At 35.1% G+C, this 18,288-nt stretch overlaps 5 protein-coding genes across 6 annotated transcripts; 2 read left to right on the top strand and 3 right to left on the bottom strand.

The window, feature by feature from the left end:
- The first annotated feature begins 2,753 nt into the window (after positions 1-2,753).
- LOC109128456 (small polypeptide DEVIL 1) lies at positions 2,754-3,224 on the top strand. Its single transcript, XM_019234805.2, has one exon. It carries the CDS (start codon positions 2,925-2,927, stop codon positions 3,075-3,077), a length of 153 nt encoding a protein of 50 aa, XP_019090350.1. The 5' UTR covers positions 2,754-2,924; the 3' UTR covers positions 3,078-3,224.
- Positions 3,225-3,491: 267 nt separating this feature from the next.
- Positions 3,492-6,269, bottom strand: LOC104738008 (protein GAMETE EXPRESSED 3-like). Its single transcript, XM_010458246.3, has 8 exons — positions 6,083-6,269; positions 5,816-6,003; positions 5,426-5,734; positions 5,091-5,340; positions 4,722-5,009; positions 4,460-4,639; positions 4,227-4,369; positions 3,492-4,083 (listed from the first exon to the last, which is right to left on the bottom strand). Exons 1-8 carry the CDS (start codon positions 6,159-6,161, stop codon positions 3,568-3,570), a joined length of 1,953 nt encoding a protein of 650 aa, XP_010456548.2. The 5' UTR covers positions 6,162-6,269; the 3' UTR covers positions 3,492-3,567.
- Positions 6,270-7,047: 778 nt separating this feature from the next.
- On the top strand, positions 7,048-9,935 carry LOC104735625 (cysteine-rich receptor-like protein kinase 15). Its single transcript, XM_010455448.3, has 7 exons — positions 7,048-7,987; positions 8,127-8,264; positions 8,373-8,488; positions 8,589-8,799; positions 8,890-9,127; positions 9,205-9,355; positions 9,453-9,935. Exons 1-7 carry the CDS (start codon positions 7,156-7,158, stop codon positions 9,744-9,746), a joined length of 1,980 nt encoding a protein of 659 aa, XP_010453750.2. The 5' UTR covers positions 7,048-7,155; the 3' UTR covers positions 9,747-9,935.
- Positions 9,936-11,266: 1,331 nt separating this feature from the next.
- On the bottom strand, positions 11,267-12,641 carry LOC104735624 (uncharacterized). Its single transcript, XM_010455447.3, has 2 exons — positions 12,081-12,641; positions 11,267-11,870 (listed from the first exon to the last, which is right to left on the bottom strand). The coding sequence occupies exons 1-2, from the start codon at positions 12,429-12,431 to the stop codon at positions 11,397-11,399; spliced, it is 825 nt and encodes a 274-aa protein (XP_010453749.1). The 5' UTR covers positions 12,432-12,641; the 3' UTR covers positions 11,267-11,396.
- Positions 12,642-13,526: 885 nt separating this feature from the next.
- On the bottom strand, positions 13,527-16,953 carry LOC104735623 (protein CLAVATA3 INSENSITIVE RECEPTOR KINASE 5). Of its 2 annotated transcripts, none has more exons than XM_010455446.3 (9): positions 16,353-16,953; positions 16,110-16,242; positions 15,958-16,029; positions 15,728-15,871; positions 15,565-15,636; positions 15,402-15,461; positions 15,213-15,310; positions 14,967-15,116; positions 13,527-14,886 (listed from the first exon to the last, which is right to left on the bottom strand). In XM_010455446.3, the coding sequence occupies exons 1-9, from the start codon at positions 16,474-16,476 to the stop codon at positions 13,820-13,822; spliced, it is 1,920 nt and encodes a 639-aa protein (XP_010453748.1). In that variant the 5' UTR covers positions 16,477-16,953; the 3' UTR covers positions 13,527-13,819. The 2 variants fall into 2 exon arrangements, with proteins under 2 accessions (XP_010453748.1, XP_019089868.1); XM_019234323.2 differs by having other exon boundaries at positions 15,958-16,038; positions 16,353-16,910.
- Between the last annotated feature and the right edge of the window lie 1,335 nt (positions 16,954-18,288).

The following is an 18,288-nucleotide window of genomic DNA, read 5'->3' as shown; positions in this document are numbered from 1 at the left end:
TAACAATTTATAACAATATAAATAATGTTTACATATTACTTATAGAATATAGTACTCTCACATATAGTAACAGCTAGTTATTAGTAGATCCCACTTTAACAACGAATTATATTAGTGGTGTATGTGTGAAGATAATAAAAAATCTCAGACCAACGAAAAATGTTGTTGGCCAACGTCTGAAATTGAGATGGACCAAAGATGGCACATGGTAGAGGAGTTGGCAGAATGTGAAGAATGGATAGGATGATATGGAGTTTCATATAATATGGTTAATTCTGATTTTTCAAAAATGTAAAGTGGTCTATGCGTCTCTAGAGTACTGTTGTTTTCAATAACATGGTCTTCTTTTGTTTGGTTATAGTGAGGCATATTGATTTGAGGTGTGATCAAGTGGACTCTAATATAGAGAGAATCTACAAATAGTGGTTTTGTGGTCGTACACATATCAAGATCCATGTCCATGTGAATGTCACATTCATCATTGTAATACATGTGGTGAAGATGACTAAACTAAGAAATTTATATCTTCGTTTGAAACTTGAAAGTTGAAAGTAAGTGAAACTCATTTAATCTTTAATAGCTGAACCGGGTAAAAGATGATTGAACCAGCCGGTTAAGAAACTAAATGGGTGACCCACAATAGAAACTAATGATTGTGGTGGGCGCAGAAGATGCATGCAAATGTAGGCATCACTTGTGACAGGTGAAATAAGGAAATGATTCATTATAATATTTGTCTTTTTATTTTATTTTTTCTTCTTCTTCATGCAGATTATTATTAATCCTCTTTTCTAAAAGAAAACTTCATCCTTACTTCGTAATTTTTAAATTAATATTCTTACTTCTTGTCTTTTCTTTTGTTGTTCATCTCAAAAACATTTACCCACGAAATTCAAATTTGAGCAGATTCTTTCTGTTTTGGGGTTTTGCAGTACAAATCATGAGTAAAGTATTAATGAATCGCTTTTCCAATGTGAACAAACTAGATTTATTACAGGAGATAGTACATGTCCATGTGAAGTGAAGTCTTTCAAAAAAAAAAAGTGTGGTGGATAACATATTTATAGAAAATATGTTATCAGGTTTAATCTATAAAGGAAGGAAAAAAAAAGGAAGAGAAAACTGAAAACACACCAAGGAAACTACATTTTAAAAAACTTGGTGTGACTTGTAAACAATTAAGTTAGGCCACACATGGTCGCATGGTTTAGTTATCTTGAGCCCACAAAAGCCCAATATGTGAAAGTTCAATAGCCCATATAAATGCCTTATTGCAAGATTACTTGATTAGACTTTTTTTTTTTTTTGACAGCTGCAAATTAAAAATCACTAATTACTAGAAATCGGATGCTTCATAAAACAGAAACTAATCACCCTATTATGAAGTCTAAAATCAATGATTAGTTAATAAAAGTAGTGTTACAAAGCCGAAACTAGTACTTGATGCGTTGAACCGTACAGTACAGTTTTTAATTACGGACACAATCACACAATTTTTGATTAATCCAAGGCAAAGATACGGCCTAAATGATATACATAAATGATGTTCAAGTTCACTGTTACATCTAATCGATACTTATTTAGCAACAAAATATCAATAAGAAAATAAACCACATCAATATTATCAAGGAGACAAGGTTAACAAGGTTGTCTGGATTATGCCAAACAGTCCACGCGGATGTCACGTGCGGTTTGGCTCCACTTCTTCTTATTTTTACTATTGTTCCTTTTTTTCCTTTTAGTTTTGATTTATTATTATTTTTGTTTTAATAACTACAAGTATTTTGTCCAAAAAGCAAATAAAAACTACAAGTATTTGGAAATTTTAAATTACAAGGGGTTGGAAGACGAGGGAACATGAACTTTGGAGACAACACAACTTCCAGTCTTGTCTCTGGTTGATAACTTTGTTTTTTTTTCGCTTCAAAAACATTGCCTTATTGATAGTTTTTTAGTAACTTATTGAAATTACATTTATATATTTGCTTCTTAAGAAGCTTCTTCTTATTGGAATTATATTTATATATTTGCTATATATATATATAAATAAATAGTTTCTTGTATATCGATACTACTTAGGGTAATTTGAACGTAAAGAAGATTTATTCATTGAATAATAATTTTTTTTGGGGATATTCATATATTCTCAACAAAAGTCTCGATAAAGAAATGACCCTGCGACGTAACATCTAGTTGAAATATGTCCTACGTAATTTTGATTTTTAATTTATATTAAAAGAAAAATATATCTGGCAATTGGTATTAAGCTATGGTGACCACTAATTAAACAGTTCCCGAATTCTAAGCTTTGGTATTTTAAATGTGATTCACTAAGAAACAAATACAGTATGTACATAATAAATTAAAGAGGTTAAGTTGTATGATTCAGTGGGAACTTTGAAGCAAGCAAGGCCAGGTTCAAGTTATGTTTGATTTCATGGTGGAACACGAGAAAAGACATGTGGGATATTGTTTTACATGAACTTGGTTTGATAATTGCTTTTAGTTTGGTTTGATTAAAAAAATTAAACTAGTAATCACTAGTCAGCACAAGTTCCAATTTTGTTGGGTTTGATAAAGTCATTGATATGTATTTTATCCATTTTACTACAAGTTTTTTTTTCACACGCATTAAGAAAAAAAACTTTCTACATTTTTATAAAAAATGTAACCATGCATGCATGCCACAAGTTCCCTCTATATATACACACCTCCACAAGTAACTCCTCATTCAAATCAGTTCTCTTCATCTATCCAAATTAAAGCTTATTTATTCTCGCTCCGTCTAAAGCTACCAACGTAAACAGTCTACTCGTTAAAAGACCAAAACAAGTCTATTATTTGCATAAAATTAAAACTTTCTCCCCGGCAGCAAGTTTTGTTCAACCATTGTTATATCAAACGGGTTATTTGGAAACTTGAAAATGGAAATGAAGAAGGTCATGATGAGCTCAGAGAGATCAAAAGAGAAGAAGAGGTCAATAAGTAGAAGATTGGGGAAGTATATGAAACAGCAAAAGGGAAGGATTTACATCATCAGAAGATGTGTGGTCATGCTCCTTTGTTGGCATGATTGATTAAATTTTTTTTTTCACTATGCCAAGTTCAGAGTATGTGTGCATGTTGCTTATTTAAGTGCGGGAAAGAGTAGCGCTAATAGGTAGGGGGGAAAAGCGGTTTGCTTTTTGTTTTGTGATCATCTACCGAATTGTATATATAATGACCTCAACCGGTCGATTCGATGGTTGTTTTTCTTAAAACTAATGTTATTTTTTATGCAATGGTTTAAAATATTGATTCATTCAGTAATGTTTAAGATCGTTCTATCGTATTAACCAGTTATAATAGGTCATCAGATTATCTAGAGATGTTAAATAATCTCATACACTGGATTCAAGTTTCATATATCAATTCAACTAATTAACATGGTGAATTATAAATCCCCAAACATAAAGTCAAATGGTTCATTAATTTACTAATTATGAAATAGATTAAGAACTAACTCCAAATATATATTTGTCAAAGATAAGCTACAAGTATACATATACAACATAATTATGCAATCCCTTATTTAGTCGTCGTCAAAGATAATGACCTCTTCTTCAAATATATGCTTCTTTTTCTACCGCTTGCAATACCGTATGATTCATCATCATCACCATCATTGGAAGAACCCTCTGAATGAGCAAGCAGCTTTCCCTTTTGCTTATGGTCCGAGTTATCTTCATCATGTTCATCATCAGCGGCATCATCATCACTATATTGTTGGTCCCTATGGCTCTCTTCTGAGGATGACTCATCGTTTGGTGTTTGAAAAATCGTAATACTCTCGTTCTCCCTATTTCGGAAAGAGAAGCTTCTAGAACCCCCTCCGTACAAGGGAAGAACATAATCTTTTGACTTTGACTTTGATGCTTCTATGTCCCTTCCAAGACTATAGGTCGAAGAGAGTTTCCTCTTCACGTTTTCCCTCTCTTGAACCAGCTCACCAATTTGATCAACCGTGAATTCATCAGCCGTTGATTCATTTTGAAGTTTGCTTACCGTTCTATCGATTTCTCTCCTCTTCCTGTGCAGCAAACGCTGGGGGCGGGGGGGGGGGGGGGGGGGGGGGGGGGTTGGGGGGGGCAGAAAAACTGACAGTAAGATATTGGAAAACAGAGGATTCTTGGGATGCAAGAAAGAGTGTAAGATACTTGTTACATAATTAACCTAGTGCTTCTTACTCGCTTGTCCAAGAAAACACTAAAGGGACGTCCTTGAAGCTTCTTTTTCTTCCAGAATATAAAACAGAATCTCACAAGAGCCGCAAAGATGATCATGATCACAAACTCTAACAGTATAAACCAAATTATGGCTCTTTCGTTACCTAAAGAAAACATGAAATTCATTCTTAGAGTTAGAGATATAAAAATGTCCAATGTAGGAATAAAGGTTTACAAATTGTAATTAAGTTTACCAATGTAGATATCAGGATGCTCTGGTTCTGCAAACGAACAGCTAGATGATAGCTTCTCATGTTTGGAACGACATCGAAATGGATTTCCAGAATTAGAGGCTGCAACGAATGCAAGAACAATCCTCTCGTCCAACACAAAATGTTGTACATCTTCATCTAATGACAAACCCGCAATTTGATCTGATACAAAAACCATTATTTTCAAGATCATAGAAAAATCTATGTAGTTTCTAAGAGACTGAAACTAGTCCTAGAGTTTTACCAGAATAACTCTGCGACCAGTGAATTGATCTTGTCTCTGGAACTACAAGTGAAAAGACTGCAGTCTCTGGTTTCTTGGCCGACACATAAGTATAATCTTCATTGACGACACGATCGATCTTTCCTTGTAGTTTTGTCTGAGAAACATAAACAGCATAGCCCGAGCAATCGAGTACTGGCTCTATTTGAATCATTGAATCTGTTAGTGTTTTTTTTGGTATCTTGTAAAGCTCCCCTATTCTTGAGAACGAGTACAATGTCCCATCTAGTGAACCAATCGATACCCAACCTGTGATAAAAACGAAACAATTAGATAAAGATCAATCTTACAAGATGAAGTTATCTCAATAGATTCGTTAATAAAACTCACTGTTTGAGTCTATGACAGGGTCTGAACCAGAGGTTTCTGCTAATGGACCGACGGTTTTTTGCCACAGAATGTCACCGGAAAACGAATCTAACGCGTAGACGAGTGATTTCCTAGGGAAAACGACGTAGACTAGACCGTTATTCCCCGGTGTAACGGTGAAAAAACGATCCACTAGACTAAAATCTTGAATCCATTGGTAGTACGTGCCACGGAGAGATAACGAGTAGAGTTCTCCTTCATTGTTTGAAATCTGAAGAAATTAAAAAACAGAGCGAAAAAATCAAGAACTCGTCATTAATGAATGGAGGAGAATAACAAGAGAGACAGATGTTTACATAGATACTTCCTTCGCAAGAATCAATCACTGGTGGAGAATCGAATGTACAGTTATCGTAATCTTTTCGACATCCTAATCGGTATCCGAATCGTTCGATCTTAGGCTCTGCAATCCAGAGTTGCTGCCTAAGCATATTATAAGCGTAGAGACCATGCTTCTTAACCGTGATGTAAACCGAAGAACTCGATATGCTAACAGCGAAACCAAGAATCGGTTCACCGGGATCGAAGAACAGTTCCGGTTCAGATTTGGTTCCGTTTCTTGGGAAATTAACTCTTAGGATTCGATTCTCTGCAAGAACAAGCATCTGAAAAAACACAAACATCACTTTGAGAAACAGAGGAAACTAAAGAAAAGAAACAGAGAAAACAGAGTGATTGGAATGTACCTGGTTTAAACCGGAATAAACCGGGGCTAAGTCAGTGTTACATTTGAAATTCATATGTACCGACCAAGCGATTGATCCATTAGACTCGAAGGAGAAGAAGTCGTTGTCGGAGCAAGCGTAGACTCTGCCGTCATCTCCGATGAGTGTCCTCGAGAGAATTCGAACAGTTTTCTTCTCCACGTTTTGGTCTTGAAGTTTTCATATAAAGGGCTATTAGATTTCGAAAACTAATAAATGTCAAAAATGTGGCAGGAAGAAAGAAATTACCAGGTAGTTGAGAAACTGCGGAGAAGACGACGATGAAGAAGAAGGGTAAGGAGATCAAAACAAATCTACATGTCACCATTGTTGCAGAGACGTGTGCCACCGATAATACTACGGTTTCTACATCACAGCGAGATCAATTTAACGCAGTTATTAGGGTTTATCAATATATGTAACTTGAGATCGACGCAAACATTAGAAGAAGGGGAAAACTTACAGTTTAGAAACAAAACCACCACAGGGAACAGAGCATGCTTGGGACGGTTTACTACAAAGTCACACACTGTGCCGTTTTTGGAACAAGAACTGCAAGCCGGTTAATACTAAATCACATTCGTGTCGTTTTATTTTTTGGTGAACTGACTACGTGTCGGTGTAGTGTAGAGGTTGCTCTAATCTGATCCTGGGTTAATTAACCGTGAGCCAAATTAATTATCATCTCTTTCTCTCTTTATATGTTTTCTTTGCATTAAAACTGCAAACATCCCTTGGACACGCTCCACTATAATTCTGTGTATGCTTTCAGTTGCAGATATGATATAACAGGATCAGGCATAGTTCAATTCGATTTTAATTAACGCACTTGTAGCTGCAACAAGTAATTTTCATACAAGTAACAAGCTAGGTCATGGTGGATTTTAGTGAAGTTTATAAGGCATAGAGTTCTCAAACTTTCCCAACTACTAGTGCCATCAATCACGGATATTTATCCTCGTTGAAATTAGAGATTAATAATAAATTGATAATATGTATACCCTTTCATAACCCAAAACTCTAATAGTCACTACTGGTTCAGACTTCAGAGTCTATGTCATGGGGCTCTTCTGCACCCTACAAACTCTTCCTGTCTTTGTTTTCCCACTTTGTAATTTTTGGTTGTTAGGAAAAAACAAAACCCGTTGACTTTTGCATTATGGTTGACTTATAGTCGTCGCTAACGAACGAGTAAACCAACCATCCTCTGTTTCACGGTAATCTATAGAGTTACTTACTATTACTTATTAGTCACAGAGAGAAGACAGAAAAAATGTTTATTTAATGATGTGAAGTGAAACCCAAACTGGGGAAATAGAAAAATGTCTTCTTGCGCTTCTGTAGTCTTCCTTTTCCTTTTCTCCTTCCTCGCTAGCTTCACAGCAGCTTCTGCTCAAAGTATTTTCTACATAAAGCATATTTGTCCAAATACGAAGACGTATTCAAGAAACAGCACTTACTTCACTAATCTCAGAACCCTTTTGTCTTCTCTCTCTTCCCCCAACGCTTCATACTCCACTGGATTCCAAAATGCTACGGTGGGACAAGCCCCCGATAGGGTCACTGGTCTTTTCCTCTGCCGAGGAGATGTGTCGCCGGAAGTTTGCCGTAGCTGTGTCGCCTTTTCCATCAACGATACACTCATTCGTTGTCCGAATGAGAGCGAGGCCGTGTTTTATTATGATGAATGTATGCTCAGATACTCTGACCGGAATATCCTCTCGACCCTTGCATACGATGGAACATGGATCAGGTTGAACGGCAACATTTCAATTGATCAAAATCAAATGAACCGGTTCAAAGATTTGGTGTCGTTTGCCATGAACCAAGCTGCCTTGGAAGCAGCGAGCAGTGCTAGAAAGTTCTATACGATAAAGGCCAATTGGACCGCACTCCAGACTTTGTACGGCCTGGTTCAATGCACTCCTGATCTTACAAGACAAGACTGTTTGAGCTGTCTGGAAAATTCCATCAATGTAATACCTCTCTACAAAACTGGAGGAAGAATACTTTCTTCTAGTTGTAATTTTAGGTACGAGCTTTTCGCCTTCTACAATCAAAACGCAGTTAGAACACATCCACTACAACAAGAACCACCACCATCACCGCTGCCTCCTAAATCTACTCCTCCGGTGACATCTCCTTTACTACCTGGTGAACCTTTTCTTCGTCCTTTGTCTTTTACACTGATTTCTTGAAATTAGCAAATACCAATGGAGAAAGTTTTGTCCTTTCTTAATTATACGTCTGTCTGACACTATCTGATCTTAAGCCAGTGGTCTTTGAAACGCAGGGAAAGGTCGGAATTCAAATGTGTTAGTGGTAGCCATTGTTGTGCCTATTATAGTGGTTGTTCTGCTTTCCATAGCTGGTTATTGTTTCCTTGCTAAAAGGGTAAAGATGTCTTCTGATACTCCACCAGATTTTGATGGTAAAAAGTTCAATGATTAACAATCTTATTAATTAGTTTAACAAATGTTACTGACCAACCTTTTTTTTATTATTCTTCTGACTATTGCAACTCTTAAATGATCAACAGGAGATGATATAACAATAGACTCGCTGCAATTTGATTATAGAACACTTCGAGCTGCAACAAAAAAGTTTTCAGAAAAAAATAAGATTGGCCAAGGTGGATTTGGTGAGGTTTACAAGGTACTACTATTACTATTAATAATTTTAACGTGGTACCTTTTAGTGAAGTTTTGTATCAACACATTTGGACAACGAGATGATAATGATGAAAATGATATAGGGAATAGTATCGAATGGGACAGAAGTTGCGGTTAAGAGACTTTCAAAATATTCAGGACAAGGTGAAGTAGAGTTCAAGAACGAAATTATTGTTGTTGCAAAGCTTCAGCATAGAAATCTAGTTAGGCTTCTTGGATTTTCTATACAAGGAGAAGAAAGGATACTGGTCTACGAGTATGTGCCCAAAAAAAGCCTTGATTACTTTCTTTTTGGTGAGTTGCATTTACTACTACTTTATTTTTCTGATTCTTTAGCCGTTCTTGAGACTTGGGGCTAAGAAATATCCATGAATGCGCACGTAGATCCTGCAAAGCAAGGTCAGCTGGACTGGACTCGACGGTATAAGGTCATTGGAGGGATTGCTCGGGGAATTTTATATCTCCATCAAGATTCACTGCTCACAATCATACACCGTGACCTCAAAGCAAGTAACATTCTCCTGGATGCGGATATGAATCCCAAAATATCTGATTTTGGAATGGCAAGGATCTTTGGAATGGACCAAACCCATGAGAACACAAGCAAAATTGTTGGCACCTTGTAAGTCTTCTACTCATAAGTTGAAGTATGTAAAACATGATTTTGCCAATATATCAAAGTTTTCTTGTGGACTCCAGCGGTTATATGTCGCCCGAATATGCGATACATGGGCAGTTCTCAGTGAAATCTGATGTCTATAGCTTTGGAGTGTTAGTTCTTGAGATTATAAGCGGTAAGAAGAACAACAGCTTCTACGAGACGGACGGTGCACATGACTTGGTCACACATGTAAGACAATCAAGTTTTATATTTACCTCTTACAGTCTTAATTACGATAAGGTAATGATTACAAGAACTGAATTTTTGTATTGCATTGATGTTTTAGGGTTGGAGGCTTTGGAGTAACGGAACAGCATTTGACCTCGTGGATCCAATAATTGTAGATAGTTGCCAAAATAGTGAAGTTACTCGATGCATCCAAATTGGTCTTTTATGTGTTCAAGAAGATCCCGAAGAGCGTCCGAACTTATCAACCATTTTCATGTTGCTCACTAGTAATACGATGACTTTACCAATGCCTCGGCAACCAGAGTTTTTCGCTGAAAATAACCATTTAGATCAACCTTCGACAACCAAGTCTATTCCAGTATCTATTGACGATGCGTCTACCACCGATTGATATCCTTGTTGAATATAGTGTTAACCTTCAAGTTAACCGTGAAAACACGTTAGCAACTTTTGTCGCTGTGGAATTCACCTCAAGTATATATATTTCCACATGTCTACACTAAATCGTTTTATCCAATTTTAACCTATGATATGTAAACTTTTTATTGACTGATTTTCAATACTCTTTAGATTTATTTAATTGGAATGAAGGTAGATGAATAAGATAATCTATATAAGCATTTTTAATAAATAGATATAGAATTTGAGATTATTACAATGAAATGCCACTGAAAACAGAATAAGGATATATATAATTCATGTAGTCAAACAGATTGAAATTAAATTGGAGCCAAACAGATTGATAATAATTATACTAGCCGAACAAATATTAAATGATAATAACACATAATAATCGGAAACAATTGAGACCTACTATAAAATCGGAAACAATTAAGACCTACTATAAAATCTAAATAAATCAACCCACAAAATTAGCGTAGAATTTAAACAACTACTTAAAAGTAACTAGCACTTAATTTATAAGGGAAGTTCATAATATAATCTTAGCAACTTAATCTAGGAAAATCTCAGAAATTAATACCAAAATCTCGAAAAAATCAATTAAACATAGATAATAAGTAAATCAGAATCAAATATATCCCAATAATTTGTACTTGCCATAACTAATCGACAACTAAAAATCAAAACAGTCACACAGTATACCATTTTAATAACAAACTAATTGATTGTTTCTTAAAATATCTACCAATATAACAAATGTTTTTCTTTTATCGATCATAGTTGTAAATATATTTTTGAAAATTTAGAATTATTATTTTCCTAACCTACTAACTATTCGGAGTAATTTTAGGAACCATAACTATTAAGAAAAATATATTTTTAATTATGAAAGATATTTCTATATGTCCCTGAAATAAAAGTTCGAAAACTATATTCCTCCGAATCCAAAGTTCGAAAGCTATATCTCCCCAATTCTGGATTATATTGGTTTACCGTCTAAACCTGAGACCAAACCAGATATGTCCCGAATGTAAACCAGATGTTGAACCAGTTTGATGCACAAACCCGACCCGTTTGATCATAAACCCAGAATCCCCAAATAAAACCTAAAATCGATTTTTGTTGTTCATAATCGATTCCTTTTATTGAGTTTGGTTCTTTTTCTTGAGATTACTTCTTCTTTCATTTACGAATTTGAGTATCACAATGAGTAATGTATCATCCAATTCCACTGAATCTAGTTTGCAGGGAAGAGGAAGGGCTATCGGATGATACATTACTCATAGTCCACTTCCCAAACCATCAATGATGTAACCATTACCGATCTTGAACCTCGTTGACGTTGAGATTACATTAAGACATTAATTAGTTCCACTGAAACTGTGTTAAGTCTGTTATGTGTAATCTATGAGAGACCTATATAAACTCAATCAAAGTTAACAATACAAAGTCCTTATCTTTGCTACATTGTAGCTTTTAGCTCTCTGTTATGTAACCCAAACTGGTTAATTTACTAAACCGATATCATATAAACCGGAAAATTGAACATACCAAACCAATCAAACATAGTACTAGTTTTTATTCAGGCGACTGAAACAACAACAACAAAACATTGGTCTCTTTTTGTGTAATGAAATCTCTAGAAAACAAAGGGAATGAGAGCCTTGACATGCTTAGGGAAGTCATCAAACTTGGAAAGATACCAAATTCGAGTAGCATAACTCCGACCGATGAGGTAGCACATTGTTCCCATGGCGAAAGTAAACGAATAAATGGTTTGAGAGATGAGAAAGAAGCTCCAAAACACAAGAATCTCGAATAGATAGTGAGGGCATATGATTACATCAAACAAGCCTCCTTTTGGTATCTTGTACTCTTTCTTCCCATCTTCGTTCCTTAGCTTAGCTAACAAAACATGGTGATACAGATTCCCAATAATCCCCACCACAAACATTACAATCCCGGCGAGTTTCATATCGAAACTTGGCTCGGTAAGCCCCAAGGTGAGGTTTTGACTGTATAACATCAAAGCCGTGGATGAGAAATAGCTACTACTTATGACGATAGCCGAATCCACAGCCATCCCTCCACTGTATTTATGTATGAACAGAACCTGTTCGATGAAATGCGTCAGAGAGAGGAAGCTAATTAGATGATAATAACAAATTCTAATCAAAACCCAGTAAGAATCTGGTACCTCGCAAGCTTAAAATGATGATAATTAGACAAGTATGTTAGCTAAATTTATCCACTCATATGAATGAACATAACGTGTTCGATAAAATGCGTCAGAGACTAGAAGAAATGGTTTGTTAAGTTTTACCTCGAAGACCCTCTTGAAGAAATGGAGGGCAAGAGCGGATTTGACAAGAAGAAACCTAAGATCATCAGAAGGTAAGACGAAGAAAGAAGCCGAAGCGGCTAAAAACGCAGGTGTGTATAGCCAAAGCATTCCATTTCGGCTTGAGATGCTCCCTAATGGCTGCTTTTGTGGTTGTGGCTGTGGTTTCGGTGATGTTGATGTTGATGATGAGGCGAATTTGGAGTATTTGAGATGGTTTCCAGTCACTTCAGACCAACCGATCTTGGCCAGAGCGGCTAATCCAACGACGCTCATACCATTGAGCAATATCGACGGAGGTGGTGGATACACAAAACTTTTTACCATTTCCATTTTTTTTGTTTGTTTTTTCTCTCTAAGGAACCAGAAGAAAGAAGCTGCTTATGCAAATTTTGGAGATTGTTTTTTGTTCTCTCCAATTCACTTCTATTAATAGCCACAAATATTAAAAAATACTTACACCGACTCAAGATCATATGCAATTAGGCAGATTAGATATGATTCGATTTAGATATGTATCGTTATCTTTTTTATTATAAAACTAAAAATTATGGGTGTAGTTCTTGACTTTTAAATCTTGTGTGAGAATGTTTCTATTTGTGGGCGTAAGTCTGACTTTTAAATCTAATGTGAACAAATCGATTCATGCCGTTTTTGTTTTAATGGACGGGCTTATATCCATCCACGTGGTGTTTCCTTCACTGCCCAAAACACGTCGTTTCTCTGACCAAAAAAGGACTACACGCTGTTCAATGATGACGTTTAAGTATATTATATAAATCTTTTGTATCTTATTTTTAAGTATACAAATGTCTATACATCTTATTAAGTGTACAAATGTCTATACATATTATTAAATGTACAAATGTAATTTTTATAAAACCATTGTAATACAGACATCCAAAACCCTAAGAATTAAACAAATTACATTAGTACACTTAATAATGTGTATAGATATTTGTACACTTAATAAGATGTACATACGTATACACATATATACATTTAATAAAGTGTACATATATTTACACACATGTACACTTAATAAGATGTACAGATACACAATTTGTAAAAAATATTTAACATTATCAAATAAAATCATCAAACAAAATGCATATCAAATTGTAAAAAAAAAACATAGATTTTTATTTATCTGAAATTTTTTTAAAAACAAATTTTAATTAGCCAATTTTTATGTTTTTAGATTGTATTGAATATAATAAAGAAAAAAAACTCATGCTTCTCTCTCGTCTCTTTCCACCCTCTCTCCTCTAACCAAACCACAAACCCTCTGTCCATACAATCTCCTCTATCCCACCTTTTTTCCTATCTCTACTCTTCTCTATCTCTTAACACCCTGTTTTTTCTTTTTTAAATAGTAATAGTATCAAACTTCTTATTAGTTTCTGTAAATGTACTAAAACACCAAGAAACCCATAAAAATATAAGTTGCATTACCAAAACATGACATACAACCAACCTACACTGTATGCAAAGTTTTCCTCTCCTCTACATACTTGAATTTTTGTTTATATAAAAACACTAGTAATTAACCCTAAGTACAGTAATTAACTTCTTACACAACAAGCCTATACAGTTACAGAGACACAACATTCCCCCCCCCCCCCCCCCCCAAACAAAACCTTCTCTATTATACAACAAAACATGAATCCCTACGGACTCAAAAAACAAAAAAAAAACATCTTCAGACTCATGTTTAGATTTCATCTAGGACCAGAGAGCTCCATTGCTTGCACGAGTAAAGTGGAGTCATCATTAAGATCAGAGTATCTGTCTGATGATGACATCAGTTCATTGATCCTGTTGCTACATTTTGAAGTACTAGTGTCTGATCTTTGAGAAGCTTCCCATCTCTCTGCAAGCCCATCTCCTTCCAGCATTCGAACTACTTCAGACATTTTTGGTCTGTGTCCTGGCAGATACTGTGTGCACAACAAAGCTACTCTTACCATTTCGTCTAACTCGATCTCATCATAGCTCTTCTTCTTCAACAGCTCTTTATCCACAAGCAGCTCAAGTTTCTTCTCTTGATGAATCTTTTTAACCCAATCAAGCATCACTCCTTTCTGGTTAGCCGCTTTACCAAACTCGAAAGCTCTTTGTCCGGTTACAAGCTCAAGAAGAAGAATCCCGAACCCAAAGACATCTGTTTTTTCAGAGGATTGACCAGTTGAGAGATACTCCGGAGCAATGTGACCCACCGTGCCTCTAACCGCGGTTGTGACATGTGTATCTTGATGATCCAAGAGTTTAGCTAAACCAAAATCACCAACCACAGCTTCACAGTAGTCATCAAGAAGTATATTAGCTGCTTTGACATCGCGGTGTATAATCTTTGGATCACATTGCTCATGGAGATACACAAGCCCTCTTGCAGCTCCTATCGCTATCCTCTTCCTAATGCTCCAATCAAGAACAGATTTCGCTTTCATCCGAGATGCAACGCTTCCGTTAGACATGTAAGGATAAACCAGAAGCTTCTCAGCTTGTGTGATGCAGAAACCGTAGAGTCTTAAGAGGTTTCGATGAACAGCTAAACTGATCATTTCCACTTCTGTCTGAAACTGTATCTCTCCTCCTAACGCGCCTCCATCTTTAAGTCTTTTCACTGCAACCACGGTACTGTCTCCAAGTATTCCTTTGTATACATTTCCATATCCACCTTTCCCCAGTAAGTTCTTACTGCTGAAGTTATTAGTCGCGATTTGAAGCTCCCTGAAGTTGAATCTTCTCAGGTTTCCAAGTGAAACTTCCTCATGATGATTCCCATCTGATGAAACATTAATAAAGATTAATGAATCGTTAAAGAATCTTCTATATTGCAAGAAAAGAACTGAAAAGGGATCAAACCTTTGACATCAAAGAATGTGTTTTGGTTATGTCTTTGTCTCCACCAGAGAAACAACCCAACAGCAATGAAGATTAATGATACAGTTCCAACGCTGGATCCAACGGCGATTGCCATTTTGTGATTCCTCGATCTACCAATGTATAAAGGAGCTTTTGAAAAAAAAGAGTAAACAGTGTTAGACTTAGGTAATAATATCATAATACCAATATTGATGTTTTATACCAACTAATTAGTTAGTTAGTTACCTCCAGTTGCGTTTAAATTCATAGACATAGGTATCAATGTAGTTCCATTGCAGTCTGGTTCAGCACCTGTAGGACAGATCAGCGGGTTTCCAACGATGCTGTGATCAGAAGGGAAAACAATGTAAGGTTTATTATCATAGAGATAAAGAGAGAGTGGAAGTGTGAGGACATGGAGAGTGAATTAATCACCTAAAGGTCTTTGCAGCAAATCTTGGAACAGGACCACTGAGATTGTTGTATGATAAATCACTGGGAAAAAAACAACCGATCAAGTAAGTCTCAACATTAGAGTAGACCATGTTTCTATGAATTGCATACTGGTTAACGTAAACTGAAAGATTAATTAGCTTACAGGAAGGCAAGTTGAGTCATATTGGATAGCGACAGAGGAAACACTCCAGAGAGAGAATTGTTGTTAAGCCTCCTGATCAATGATACACAAAAAAATGACATATCAAGATTACAAAACACATAGAAACTAAGAGATCCATAACAAAAAAAGTTACTAATCTTACAGGTATTGCAGGCTTCGTAAATAGCCTACTGAAAATGGAATTTCACCGCGGAAGAAGTTGTCAGAGAGATCAAGAGTCTCAAGCCTCGTTAGCCGACCAATCTCAGCAGGAATTTTTCCTGTTATGTTGTTGTTCTGCAACAGCCTGTAAGAGAAAAGAAAAAAGAATCATCATCAAGAACATACACAAAACACAAAGTGTAATCAAACTTCTAAACAATAAGTGCTTACACAATCCGAAGATTTGTTAAGTTGGTAATGCTTGGAGATAATGTACCAGATAGATTCTGACTAGGTGTGCCCCTGTTAAGTCTTTAGATGAATATGCTTGCTCATCAATATAATGTAAGAATGTACTAATCTGAATGTGTGAAAATACTTACAAGCCAATGACAAAGTTTTCGGAAGAACAAGTAACCATAGTCCAACTACAAGGATCAACAGCATCTCTATCCCAGTTATCAAGAACACCATGAGGATCATGTAATGAAGCTTTTATGTCCATCAAAGCTTGCACTATAGAGATTTTTTAAAAAAAAAATCCAACATTAGCTAATTAGATCAAGAAACAACAAACACACACATATCACTGAAAAATTGAAACTTTCAAAAGTATATTATATTACCTTCAAAGTTAACTCCTTTAGGAGAAAGCAATCCGTTAACAGAGCTGAGAACGCATAACAACAATCCCAAGAAGCAAAATATAGATCTTGTCATCATCATCATAACTATAGTAGTACTCTCCATTGTTGAAACAGAGAGAATAGAATGAGCAGAAGACAAGATGTACTCAGCTTCCAGATAATTTGGTATTTGATGGAGAGAGAGAGAGAGAAAAAGATTGGAAGAATCAAATCTTTATCCTTTTTTTCTTTCTTTTTAAAATTTGAGTTTAAAGTACTATAAACGTTTCAACATCAAGAAAAAATTGCTTTCCATGGCAGAAGAAACCCACTTCACCAAAAGCCATAATCTTTTGTTTAAAAAAAAAAACTAAAGTATTTTTCTGTATGTCAGAAACAATATATATATATTAACCAGATTCATTGGTAGTCTAAAGTGAAATTCATATAGCATGCTTGTCGATAAAGCTTGTGTGTGGGGAGACCGTTAAAAAAAAAGTAACACAAAAAAATGTAAAAATAAATATTAATATATGCCCATATATTCTTGTAATCGACAAGAATAGTCGGTAGAAAAGCAAATCTAATTTGTATTTCAAATAAATTTAAAAGGGTAAAACAGGAACTTAAAATACTGTTCTTTTGTTAGCTGCCACCCTGTCCTGTTTTTTTAGTTCTAGTGCTTTTAAAAAAAATATATACAGTATTTGTTATCTCTCTTATCTTGATTTATTTCGCATACACTTACAATATCTTGATTTTATAGTAGTGTAGAAGTCTGATGAAATTCGAATATTCTTATGTTTTCAATGAACAAAAAACACACCGATGACTGATTGCTTGGTAGAGACGGAATCAAACATTGAACATTTGAACATTCCATGGGGCATAAGCTAGACCTAAACTTTATTGATTCCTCAGTATATGAAATATCTTTACATGTAATGTAATCAAAAAATTTGGGGTTGCGTTTTGAGAATGTTAGAACTTCGATGAGAATATCATATAGAAAAAGAAAAAAAAAAGCAAGGCTCAAGATATTTTTCTATTTGTTGCCCACTCAATTTTCAGCATCTTTGTCTTCTCGATGTGTGGAAATTCGAAGATATTACAAATATATATACTACCGAAGGTTATATTACATAGAGCGCGCCAATGGCTAGCTTTAATTACCAATAAGTAATAACTAAAGGAAGTCACATTCATAGAATTAGAAGTTAGGGATTTTAGTCTAAGAAATGAGATTTCAGTTTATTGTATAGTTGTAGCATCCGTACTGGTACTGGATTCTACCGAAGGGCATAGTTAACCCAGAAGTAAAACAAGCATATCGGTATGGTTTCTTTTCTTCGTAAAACCAACCATAAGTAAAAATGTTAGGACTTAGGCCTAAAAAGCTCAATTGATCAAATAGTTCATGCGAAGTATTTGCACATGATAAAATCAAATCTTTATACAGAATTTAGATCTTTAACCTTTAAGTTGAGATTACAACGACACAGACAAGAAAATGCTACAGATTAAAAAAAAAAAAAAAGTTGTGTGTAGAGTATTTCTTGGTTTCTCCATATCTATTTTGGGGGTGAGAAACTCAAGTTTCTAAATTAAAATAAATAGATAAATTATTATGCTACCTTAATAATTTTTCTTTTATTTATACGGAACTTTGGCCTTTTGCATGGAAAAGAAATAGATTCGATAAATCCCACTATGAGCTGACGATCACTTTCAGTTTCCTTTCCTATCCGTAAAGATAGAAAAATCATCTTATATAGAAGACCGTCAATCTTTCAAAATAACTCAACAGTTAAAATACTTTTAACCCACTCTTTCTATTTTACAACTACAAAATCTTTATATACTATATGATAATGGTATTCAATGTTTATAATGTACTAGTAACTAATAATATATATATATATATATACAAGATAAT

The sequence above is a fragment of the Camelina sativa genome, chromosome 13 (assembly GCF_030686135.1).
Source record: "Camelina sativa cultivar CO46 ecotype springtype chromosome 13, ASM3068613v1".
NCBI classification, from domain to species: domain Eukaryota; kingdom Viridiplantae; phylum Streptophyta; class Magnoliopsida; order Brassicales; family Brassicaceae; genus Camelina; species Camelina sativa.
This window is presented reverse-complemented; position numbering and strand designations above follow the sequence as displayed.